The 13,310-nt window shown below is 24.8% G+C and overlaps 1 protein-coding gene across 3 annotated transcripts in view; it reads right to left on the reverse strand.

The window, feature by feature from the left end:
* LOC122504292 overlaps positions 1-13,310 on the reverse strand; it is a 616,579-nt gene that overhangs the window by 13,432 nt on the left and 589,837 nt on the right. For all 3 annotated transcript variants that reach the window (XR_006301822.1, XM_043615335.1, XM_043615336.1), the window contains exons 8-9: positions 13,171-13,264; positions 2,944-3,141 (exon numbers count right to left, since the gene is read on the reverse strand). Coding sequence is in view for 2 of the 3 variants with exons in the window: in XM_043615335.1 (XP_043471270.1) it covers positions 2,944-3,141; positions 13,171-13,264 (292 nt within the window). In the remaining variant the exon portion in view is untranslated. The remainder of the gene's footprint in view (positions 1-2,943; positions 3,142-13,170; positions 13,265-13,310) is intronic.

The following is a 13,310-nucleotide window of genomic DNA, read 5'->3' on the forward strand; positions in this document are numbered from 1 at the left end:
CAAATTCAATTATTTTCAAAACTAATAAAATTCTTATCACAAAATTCAATTATGTTCAAAATTTACAGAAAAATCTCGACAAAATCCTAATTATTATCTTTATAAATAAAAAAATTCTTCTTCAAAGTTCAATTATTTTCCTAAATGTAAAAAAACTTCTTGTCCTAATTTCAATTATTTTCAAAAAATTTTCTAATTCCAATGATTTTCAATATCTACTATTTTAATATTTAATAAAATTTCCCAATAAGAATTCAATTATTTAAAAAAAATTTTAATAAAATTGTATGCAAACATTTAATTATTTTCATAAATAATAAAAATTTCACAGGAATTCAATTATTTTTATAAAAAATAATTTAAAATTCTAGAAAATAATAATTGAATTAAAATGATGAAAATAACTTTGATGAAGTTACAGTAACAATATTCTTATAATGTAAAATAATGATTTTATTACTTGGTCATCTTTAATTATTAGAAAACATGAAGAAATCGATCACTTCGAGTCGAAGACTCGGAGTTATCGATATCTTCATGTTTTATAACAAATACTTTTATAAGTTGTTTAATTTAAAAAAGGTTTGAATTTAAAATTTTTGAATGTCTTAATTCCTGTGGAAAATCCTGTTCCAAAAATAAGATTAAAAATAGAAATTGTGCAAATATTTTTCTTCTTCTTCTAAAACAAAATAATTATTTTGTTAAAAAAATTGTGATTCATAAACAAAAATAATGCAAAATAAATAAATTTTCTATCTGTTCGCAGTTTAAGGTTAATTGTTGTTTGCTTTTTTGTTTCTTAACTTTTTTATAATTTTTCTTTTCAAATATTTTCAATTTTAAAATTAATGTATTGAAAATCATCGAATTGTTGCAAAGCATTTTATCAAAAAAATTTACTGATAATAGAATTCCTTCAAAGAATTTTATTATTTAGGAAAATAACTGAATTCTCGCAAAGAATTTTATTAAAATTTTCAAAAATCCTAATTAGAATTTTTTTGAATTTTTTTTTAAACTAATGGAGTTTTTTAAAAAATTTTAATTGAAAATTTTGAAAGCAATTAAATTTTAAGAAGAATTTTATTAAAACTAAATTGAAAATAATTTAATTTCTGCAAGGAAATTTATTTACTATTATAAATAATAGTAAATATTACTATTAATTTATTTACTATTTATTAAAATTTTAGGAAATAATGGAAATTTATCAGAAATATTTTAAAATATTTGAATTTATCCGAGGAATTCAATTAAAATTGTTTTGAAAATAATGGAAATTTCTTCAAAGGATTTTTTTATTTTTAATAATAATTGAAATATTGCGAAGAATTTGATTATTTTTTGAAAATAATTGAATTCCTGCAAAGAATTTTACTGTTTATAAAATTAATTGAATTCTTGCGAAGAATTTTACTATTTATAAAAATAATTGAATTTTTTCGACGGGTTTATTAAAATTTTAGAAAAAAATTGAATTTTTTCGAAATATGTTAAACATTTTTTAAAAAATTGAATTCTTCCGAGGAATTCAATGAAAATTGTTTTGAAAATAATTGAATTATTGCGAAGAATTTTACTATTTATAAAAATAATTGAATTTTTTCGACGGGTTTATTAAAATTTTAGAAAAAAATTTAATTTTTTCGAAATATGTTAAACATTTTTTAAAAAATTGAATTCTTCCGAGGAATTCAATGAAAATTGTTTTGAAAATAATTGAATTATTGCGAAGAATTTTACTATTTATAAAAAAAATTATAATGTTTCGAAGAATTTATTAAAATTTTAAGAAATAATTAAATTGTTATGAAGAATTTTATAGAAATATTTGAAAATAATGCAATTTTTTCGAGAAATTAAAATAAAGTTGTTTTGAAAATAATGGAATTTCTTTAAAGAATTTTATTAAAATTAAGTATATTCAAAATAATCGAATTCATCACAAGAATTTTAATATTTTTTAGAAAATAATTGAATTCATCCCAAGAATTTTATTATTTTTTTTTGAAAATAATTGAATTCGTCCAATTTTTTTGACGAATTTATTTAAAAATTCCATTAAAAGTAATTTAATTTTGATATAGAATTTTTTTAAAATATTTTGAGAATAATTTGAATTATTTTTAGAGAATTTTAAATTCTGGTTGAAATTGCATTTTATGGAAATTTTTGAAAATAATTGTACTTAATAAGTAAATTTGTTAAATTTTGATTATGACAGAAAAAGTGAATGAATGAAAGAACATTCAAATAATTATAGTTAATAATTAATAATTTTTATGCATAGATTGAGAAATGGCTATTTTTAGCTTGTAGGGAATAATGAAAACTGCTTTTGTTCGTCTTTATAACAGTTGGCGCGACGACACATTTCACTAATAACCGCAAGTTCTAATTAATCCAAACGATTATACCAGTCAGTATTATTCGAGGCACGAAATTAATTGTGGGAAAGTGTCGTATTTGCGCTTATAACCGTTAAGCGTACCAATGTTGTAGTCATCCTAGAAGCAAAAGGGGGAGACGTAAAGTTCGTCTAGTACGTTGTACAATCTGCATGCTATTGCACAACCTTCTCCATAGGACCCTTAAGTCTCTTAGTGGCAGTCGAGTACAAATATAGTCAGGAACAAGTGCCTCCAAAGAAGAAGGGGTTTTTACATCAAAGCTCGCTTTCTTTCTCTTTAGATCAAAAAAGTCAATAACTCGCATTCAGGGTAAATAATTTTCAAAGCCAATTTCAAGTATCTTTTACGAGAAGAAAAAAGAAAGTAGGCGCATTGAAATTGAAACTGAAGTACAGAAGAGTTGGATATTTAATACAGTATAGTGGTTATTAGTTCTTTAATTTTAAACTGTGAATTTTATTATATTTGGAATAAAGAAAAGTAAAAAAGGAAAAAATTAAAATTTTTTTTTTAGTGAAAAGATATTTACCGTTTGCGTAGGCAGCTAACAAATCTTTTAATTGTTGTTGTCCTGCTGTCAATTCGACGCAACTTACTCGTACACTAAATCTAGCACCTGTCCTTTGTCGCTGTTCGGAAATACCGCGAAAAAGCCAAGTTATTGCACATGGAATTGCACCTAAGGTGTGGCCTGCCTCGGAAGTACCCAACATTGTGTGTGTTTTTCCTGAAACAAAAAATACATTATGTTAATTATTTTTTTCTCATTTTTGACACGTTTTATCCTCTGGTAGATTAAAGGAAAGTGAAGGAAAGTAAAGTAGAGAAATGTAAAGAAAAGTAAAGTAGAGAATATTAAGGCAAAGAAAAGTGAAGAAAACTGAAGTAAATTAAAATTTAAAGTGAAGTAAATTCGAAAAACAACTAAGCGCAATTCTTCGTTAGAAATTTAGAATTCGGTGAATTGATGGAATTATGACAATATTTGATTTGTGGTATGCTGGACGATTAATTTGTTTACAGTTTGCTAGACGATAAAGTAGATAGAAACCCGTGGGATAACATTGGTATTTTGGACCACAATGGTTTCGAATGATAAACGAGATTTCAAACAGGAATGCGACAATGAAACGATATATCATCAATGCTAGAACAACAGGTTTTACGATACAGTTTAAACATCATGTTCAAAATTATGTGATAAAAGAATACATTTTCCAAAAATACTCTTGTTCACACAAATTATCTCTTTTTGTTTCTGTTTTACTTCATTTTGTTAAAGAGAATTTTTAATCTCGTTACCAATGTGGAAAGTAGTGGTAGATTTTTTACAAATATTTTTCAGACAAAATTTTTACCTTCTGACGCATTTTTTTTTAGTAATAATTATATTTTGTACATCTGTAAAAAAAAATTCTATATACTTATAGATAAATTGTTTGTGTGTTCTTCTATTAAAAAACCAAGTGGAATTCTTTTCCTCTCTTTCTTTTTTCTCATCGAAAACTTGGAAGTCTAAACACAGAAAATTGATAACGAAACAAAAGGGCGGGTGACTTTATTAATATCGTAAAACAAAGAGAAATGGAAAGTAAAGGAAACGACGTGGAATCAGAGGTGGTCGAGGGTAGCATAACAGAAATAATGGAAAAGCCGGGAACAGACGTTGAATCTTAAGCGATATTTAATTTTCGCAGTGTAAGACGTTGAATTATGTTATTATTTAATTAGAAAACTGGAAAAGGGCTGCGTCATCGCCGCGGGTCAGTTTCAAATGAACCGCATCCAATGACAAAAGTTCTCCATTTATATCTTAAAACTTCTTCTCAAAACTGAATCACTTCTTTATATATATATACATACTTCTAACTTTTGCTTTCTCAGATTTGATTTGATACAATGGTTATGATTTTAATGTAAAGAAGTCGTAGAATTATTACGAATTCTTCTTTATTTACGCCTTGTGATTTTTTCTAGATTCTTTTTATTTTTTTACCCCAATTTTCTCTACAACTGAATCAGTTAAAATTTGAAACAGTGACTATATGACTTTTTGTTATCGAATCGGGTAAAAAATAAAAAAATAGTTGAAATTTTGACTGATTGAAATTTAGAGAGAATATTGAGGTTTGAAACATTAAAAGTTATTTCGGCAAATGATTATTTTATGATTATTATTGAAACAAAATTTTAATAAAAATTTCATAGGAATTCAATTATTTACCAATTTTTTTTATAAATTTCTTCGCACCAATTCAATTATTTATAATTTTTTAATGAAGTTTCTCGAAAGAATTCAACTGTATATAGAGAATTAAAAAAAATTGTTCTCAGAAATTCAATTATTTAGAAAAATTAAATTAAAATTCATTTAAAAATTCTATTATTTAAAAAAATTATAACAAAATTTTTTACAGAATTTAGTTCATATAATTGGAATTTTAATAAAATTTTCCTATACAATTCAATTATTTTCAATGCATTTCTACTTAAGAATTCAATTACTTTCACAAATAATTCCATTTTATATAGGAATTCAATTATTTAAAAAAATTTGAATAAAATTCTTTACGAGAAATCAATTATTTTCATAAATAATAAAATTTCAATTATTTTCAAAAAATTTTGATGAAATGCTGTATAAATTTGAAAAATTATAATAAATAAATTGATCATAGAATACAATTATTTTTGTAAAATATAACATTCTTCCTAGGAATACAATTACTGTCAAAAATGTTTATAAATATCTTCGAAATAATTCAATTATTTTTGTAAAAAATAAAACTCTTTGAAGCCATTCAGTTATTTAAGATTTTTTAATCAAATTCTTCCAAAGAATGCAATTCTTTGCAAAAATAAAATTTTTCACTGGAATTCAATTATTTATAAAAAAATGTAATAAAAGCTTTCGTCAGATTTCAATTATTTTCAATTTTTTAATGAAATTTCTCGATGTAGGTAATTTAATTATTTTTAAAAACTTTTAAAAAATTTTGAGAAATTCAATTACTTAAAAAAGTTTGAATAAAATTCTTCAGAAGAAATTAATTATTTTCGTAAATAATAATATTTTTCTCCGAAATTCAATGATTATCAGAAATAAAATTTTTCACAGGGATTCAATTCTTTCAAAAAATGTTTAATAAAATTCTTTGCAAGAATTCAATTAGTTTCATGAATAACAATACTTGTCGTAGAATTCCAAATAATTTTTATCCAATTTTAAATAAAATGATTAAAAATTACATTTATTTAAATTTTTTTTTTAAATTCACCGAATGAATTCTATTATTTTTAAAATTTTTGATAAAATCCTTCATAAAAATTCAATTTTAAGAAATATTCAATTATTGAATAAATTATTTATTTTTGTATTTAAATAATTGAATTCTCGGGAAATTTTCTAATAAAAATTGATTAAAAAATGAATTTCACTTAAAATTTTTAATTATAATTGAATATTAAAATATTTAAAATAAATATTTATTAATATTTTCATAAATTTTATTATTATTTAAATTCTGCTCAGGAATTCAATTATTTAAAAAAAATTTTTTTTTAAATTCTTTAAAAAGTTTTTAATTATTTTCAAAAATTGTTATAAAATTGTTTAATATGATAAATTTGAGTAAAATTTTAATTAAATTCCTTAAAAGAAATTAATTATTTTCAAAAGTTGTTAATAAAATTCTTCGTAAAAATTAAATTCTAAAAAACATTCAATTATTGAATAAATTATTTATTTTTTTATTTAAATAATTGAATTCTCTTAGAATTTTCTAATAAAAATTGATTTAAAAATGAATAATTGCAGTTACAATTTTAGATAATAATTAAATATTAAAAGCATTAAGGGAGAATATTTAGAAATAACTGAATTTTGAAAAGGTTTCGAATTCAAATCTTTGAAAATCAGAGTTTTTCGTACTTTTAACTAATAATTCTTCGTAGAATTAATTATATTTTATTATTAATTCACTGGGTTATCTTTAATTACAATAAAAAAATGAAAAAATCGATTACTCCGAGTCGAAGACTCGGAGTGATCGATTTCTTCATTTTTTATAATAATATATTCTTATAAGTTATTGAATTTCAAAAAGTTTGAATTTGAATCTTTTGAAGAATTTTTAATTTCTATGGAATAATAACAATGATTAAATATTTATTTAAAAAAAAGTTATTGATGTTTTCGAATAATTTTGCAATTAAGTATATCCGCAAATAAATGTATTAGGAATATTTTTTTGAGTATCTAATAATTTTTGGAGTGAATCAGAATATTCTTCAGGGTCAGGGAAAAAGTCAAAATCAATCAGGAAACCATCTGGAAATCAGGGAAAAGTCAGGGAAAAATAAAAATAAATTTTTGTGGCCACCCTGATCCAATTTCGTTAATTTAGTGTGAAAAATATGCAATTTCTTTTTGTGTTGACAGTTTTGTTCCTGACATGTGTTTTCGATTATCGCTACATGCATAAATAGTGACTCGATCGAAAGGGTAGTTTGTTCTTCGATGCGTGTAGCAAATTTACCCTTTTCCCTCTAAATGTCGCCTCTCCTCCCGACATTATATTTACAAAAAGCCAAAATGTCTACGGGAATAGATTTTTCATGTTTTCATCAGATGTGTATTTCATGTTCAACATTTTTACATCGCCACCCCTCTTGCCAAATTCGATTTTATTCGTTTAAAAAATTTCATTCTTTTTCTCATCTACCTATAAAAATTTAATGTTTTGTTTTTAAATACTGAAGTTTTTATAGTTTGAGAAAAAGGAGGACGGCAATCAAACAAAGGTTTGTAATCTTGAAAGTAGAGCCCATTTTTTTTTTTGTCAGTCATAGTAGTGAAGGCTTCTTCTTTTTTTTTTTTTAAACCATCCACATCAGGAATAGTGTGTCAAAGAGGTAGATTTTCAAAGCAACGGGATTTGTCACATAGAAAATCTGAAAAGGAAACGAGAGTGTCTCACACACAAGCGTGACAATACGCTCGTTTGTACTTTGCAAGCGCGTTGCTAATTACCCCAGCGAACAAGCCCCTTACTGCACCGAATTCTCCCCCTCTCCACCACCCTCTTTGGTTTTGCAAAACCCTTCTTTTTGGCTTGGTGACTTTAACGGGACGAGATAAATCCGACAGTGCGGACTGTCGGTCCGTCTTTTATGTATATACCTGTAAACGTGTCAGCGAGCGAGAGAGCGCAAGATCGTCCCTTTTGTATCGCATAATTTATCCCGCGACTGCACGCGAACAAAAGAGACATTAGCAATAAACGCCCTCGGATTTATGCACCGCCACCAAGCTAAATCCTGTCGATATATATTCCCTTAATCGCATCCCGCAATACACCTATTTCCGTTAATAAACTCCAAAGCCACTTGCTCTAATCAACCACGAGGTTTTCAATATTCAATTAACCTTTGACATTTTCCCTATTCGCAATAATAATGGTAATAAATAAAATTTTGCTTTTGCTACAAATGAGACAAAATTATTTGGTTAACATCTGTTGCTATATATGAAATTGTCCGGCTATCAACAAAGTTTGGACAAGAACTATAGATGCGTTCTCTGATGTTCAGGATGAGAAACTTTGAAAAATTTGCAAATTTGTAATTTTTAAAAATCATAATAAAAAGATTTTGAGAATGTTTATTTAAAAAATAAAATAATTATATTTTTTGAATTGAAAAAATCATTCTCGAAGGTAAATTTTTTTTATGATTTCGTATGTTTGAAATGGGGGGTGAAGAATAGTGGTAGAAATTTTATTTAGAGGTTTTTGCGAGCGTTTGCAGTTTTTTTTCACTCTCTTTCTCTGTCTCTCGTTTTTTAGTGGAAGTTTCGAAAGGGAGGCTTTATCGCCCCCTTTTCTTTCTTAGTTTGTGCGCGGGCGGACGAAGGAATACACAGAGAGACACGGAGTTGTTTTACATTTTAAGTAGTGATATCGAGTTTGCATGCAAATGCATGATTACACGGGGGAGAGGCAAAGGACGTTGTCGTCAGAGCCAGTGGAAGATGGAAAGCGAAGAGAAGCGAGAAAGGTACAAGAAGAAGGAAACCCTGAAATAGAAATGAACCGGAGGGAAAGTAAATTATGCTATCGGAACACGCTCCCACTTACTTAGTGCGCAAAGATTTTATTTTCAAATCGAATTCATGACAAATATTATTTTTATATGAAAATCTCGATTTCAAAATTATCTTTATCTCATCAATTTCTTTTAATTTTTTGTTTTTTTAAATAATTTTCAAAGAATATGAAATTGAGAAAAAAAAACATATCAAACGTTTAATATAATTATACCTATTACGATGTTATTTTGTTTGGATTTGTAATTTTAGTGATTTTTAATTTTAGTTTAATATAATTATTAAACAGGGTTACCACAGGTCAGGGAAATCAGGGAATTTAGGGAAAAGTCAGGGAATTTTATTAAAAGTACTGGAAAAAATTTATTCTGTAGAATTCATAAGAAAACTCTGAATTTTCTGTGTATTTTCTTTTTTGTTTGCCTCAAACTATGAAATTACCACGAATTCTAATACAAAACCTTCAACATTTTTTTCTAATTCTGACTAGAATGAATTTTTTAATATTATTTAATTATTTCAAAAGTTTTAATGCTATTATCTTGATAAATAACAAAATTCTTTACAAAAATTCAATTATTTTTAGGAATTTAAAAAAAATTCTTTACAAAATTCGATTATTTTCATAAATAACAATATTTGTAGCAAGAATTCAATTATTTTCAAAAGTAATAAAATTCTTCGAAAAAATTCAATTATTTTTAAAAATTTGAACAAATATCTCGTCAAGAGTTCAATTATCTTTATAAATAGCAAAATTTTTCGCCAAAAATTCAATTATTTTCAAAAAATTGAAATAAATTTCTTTGCAAAATTTCAATTATTTTCAAAAAATTTTCGCATTTCAATAATTTTCAATATTTATTTTCATAAAATTAATGAAAAGATTTAATTATTGAAAAAATGTGTGATACAATTATTCTACGTAAAAATTCAATTATTTTTATAGATGATAAAATTTCATTTAGGAATTTAATTATTTTCATGGCAGAATTTCCAGTATTTTTAATACAATTTTCAATAAATTTAAGATTTAAATAAATTCAAATTTAAGAACCATTCCATTATTCAATAAAATAATAAAATTCGTTGCAATAATTCAAATATTTTCATAAATAACTTTTCATTCGTCACAGAAAATTAATTATTTTCAAAAAAATTTTAAGTAATTTTGCAAAAAAATTCAATTATCTTGATAAACAACAGAGTTTTCCACATAAAATCAATTATTTTAAAGAATTTTAAGAAAATTCTTTTTCAAAATTGAATTATTTTCAAAAGTAATAAAATTTTTCGAAGGAATTCAATTATTTTTTAAAATTTGAACCAATATCTCGTCAATAATTCAATTATCTTTATATATAGCAAAATTTTTCGCCCAAAAATTCAATTATTTTCGGAAAATTGAAATAAACTTCTTTGCAAAATTTCAATTATTTTTAAAAACTTTTCGCAGTTTAATGATATTAAATATTTACTATTTTCATAAAATTTATCAAATACTTTAATATTACTGAAAAAAATTTTTGATAAAATTCTACGTAAACATTTAATTATTTTCATAAATGATAAAATTTCATTTATAGGAATTTAATTATTTTCATTGCAGAATTTCTAATATTTTTAATACAATTTTAAATAAATTCCTTAAAAAAATGCAATTATTATTAAAAATTTTTTTTAAAACTTGAGGATAGAATTCAATTTTAAGAAACATTCATTTATTTAATAAAATAATAAAATTCGTTGGAATAATTCAAATATTTTCATAAATAACTTTTCATTCGTCACAGGAAATTAATTATTTTCAAAATTTTTTAAGTAATTCTGCAAAAGAATTCAATTATCTTGATAAACAACAAAGTTTTCCACATAAAAGCAATTATTTTAAGGAATTTTGAAAAAATTCTTTTTCAAAATTCAATTACTTCGATAAATATCAAAATTCATCGTAAGAATTTAATTCTTTTGAAAACTAATAAAGTAATTTCCGAAAATTAAATTATTTTCAAATTTTTTTTTAAAATTCCGGTTAAGAATTAAATTGTCTTTTTTATAAATGGAGAGCGAAAATATTCTTAAGAATTAAATTATTGTCAGAAATTTTAATAATATTCTTGTCAAAATTTCAATTATTTAAACGAAATTGAATAAAAATTCTTCGCATCAATTCAATTATTTTCATAAATTATTATTTAAATTCTTCTCAGGAATTAAATTATTTAAAAAATTTTAATCAAATTCTTCAAAAAGTTTTCAATTATTTTCAAAAATTCTTATAAAATTCTTTAAGAATAAAAATTCAGGAAAATTTTAATTAAATTGCTTAAAAGAAATTAATTATTTTAAAAAGGTGTTAATAAAATTCTGTGTAAAAATTAACTACCAAGAAAAATTCAATTATTGAATAAATTATTTATTTTTGTATTTAAATAATTGAATTCTCGTAGAATTTTCTAATAAAAATTAATTTAAAAATGAATAATTTCAATTCAAATTTTAGATAATAATTAAATATTAAAAGCATTAGGGGAGAATATTTAGAAATAACTGAATTTTGAAAAGGTTTCGAATTCAAATATTTGAAAATCAGAATTTTTCCTACTTTTAACTAATAATTCTGTGTAGAATTAATAAATATTATTAATTTACAAGGTTACCTTTAATGATTGTAAAAATATGAAGAAATCGATTACACCGAGTCGAAGACTCGGAGTTATCAATTTCTTCATGTTTTATAATAATTCTTATAAGTTATCGAATTTCAAAAAGGTTTGAATTTAAATGTTTTGAAGAATTTTAATTTCTATGGAAAAATAACAATAATTAAATATTTATTTAAAAAAGAAGTTGTTAATGTTTTCGAATAATTTTACTTTTGAAGAAATTTGTAAATATATGCAATAGAAATTTTTTTGAGTATCTAATAATTTTTCGAGTGAAACAAAATATTCTTCAGGGTCAGGAAAAAAGTCAAAATCAGTCAGGAAAAAGTGTGGAAATCAGAAAAAGTCAGGGAGAAACGAAATTTAATTCTGTTAAATAATAAGTTTAGAAAAGAAATAGTATTTATTCTTTATTTTTAAGTTCGGGTTCCTTTTTATTTTTCAACACGGCATATTGATTTAGAAGATATGCACGAAAGTTTTTCGATTCACTTTTTTTTTCTCCATCTTCTATTTCCGGGAAGCGTGGGAGGGGGGCATTATTTACGGGCACAATCATCTGGCGTTTTCAAGCTGACACGCACACATTCGCCTTTTTTTCCATAGGGAGGAATCGTGTTCGCGCGTACACATTTGCGGAAATTCATAGGACGAACTGGAGAATTTACACGTTTTACGAGGGGTGGAAGGGGGGAGGGCGGCAGGGTTGCGACACCGTTCCTGGGAGCACGCGTTGACAGACAGAGGACAATGAGTGCAATGAGCTTATGAATTTTCCGAGTCGCGTTCGTTGCTTATAATCCAGAGAGGACGACGTGCAAATGCGCATAGCTCGCTCCATTTGTTTATTCTTTTTTTTTCTTTTTTTTTTTTGTTTCATCGCTTTGTACATTTTTTGTTTTAGGATTTATTTTTTTAAATGCCAACATATTTCGTATTGTGAAAAATGTTCCGTAATTTATTTATTCATAGAATTCAGGAGACAATTTGAAAAGTGATTTGTTTGGTTTTTTCCTTTATCCTTTTGGATTTTCTGAACAAATAATTAAAAATTTTTTGCAAGAATTTAATTATTTTTAGAGTAAATCAGAATATTTTTTAAGGTCAGGGAAAAAGTTGACATTTTGTTTGAAAATGAGGGAAAAATAAAATTTTTGTGGCAATCCTGAATTTTTGCTTAAAAGCGAATTTTGAATACATAAAAAATGTGAAGATTTTTTACTTTAGTGTAAAGAACCCTGTTTATGGGTGGACGGAAAAAGTTTCATGTAAACTAAGTGTGAAAAGTCAGTTTATGCGTATTTTTATGCAAAGAGGGATCATTTTAAACAATGGCTTTTTCACCCTCACTGGCAGATATATTTTTTTTCTAGAAAATAGCCGAGAAAGAGAGAGAGAGAGATCTATATCTCGCATTCTTAAAGATCGTCCTCATTATGAAGAGAGCTTCAATTGAAAAATATCTGGAGAAAAACTTATCGTTTGCTCTACTTTTCTAGGCAATATTTCCATTTTTATCTCTATTTTTTTATTTCTAGTTGTTTTTTATTTATTTTTTTTTATTACTTTTTATTGGTTTTTCTCTCTCTCGTTCGATTTCGTATTCTCTTTATACATGAAAAGAATCTTTTTCAAACCGACTTTCGTCCTCGCTTTGCTGACATGCCATTAAGAGCTTCCTACTGAAATCAAACCTTTTAGATTCAATGAAGTTGGACGATTGAATCGTAAGGAATTGCAAAGCAGCGTTGACACAATTTTCTTTCGCTTCTGTTCCCATAAAGCAGATACGATTTCTATTATTTGACGGTGGATTATCTTATTATTTGAAAAAATTGCTTTCGGAGAAGAAAAATTATTTAATTTGATTGTTTTGAGAGATTTGGTACAAAAGTTAATTGATTGTTTGGAAAGATTTATTTGAAGTTAATGATTTTGGTTTTGAAAGATTTAATACAAGTTTTTCGATTTTTGCGAAACTTACCGAGACCGGCGTGTCCTAAACAGAAGAGGCAACCGTCTGTTCCATTGATTACGGCATGGATGACATCTGTAAGAGCGCTCGAGCAGATTTCCGTCTGTAAAAAAGTAATTAGTTTTTTTCCATTAAATTTTGTGGAAAAA

The sequence above is a fragment of the Leptopilina heterotoma genome, unplaced genomic scaffold (genome assembly GCF_015476425.1).
Source record: "Leptopilina heterotoma isolate Lh14 unplaced genomic scaffold, ASM1547642v1 Lhet_287, whole genome shotgun sequence".
Taxonomy (NCBI): domain Eukaryota; kingdom Metazoa; phylum Arthropoda; class Insecta; order Hymenoptera; family Figitidae; genus Leptopilina; species Leptopilina heterotoma.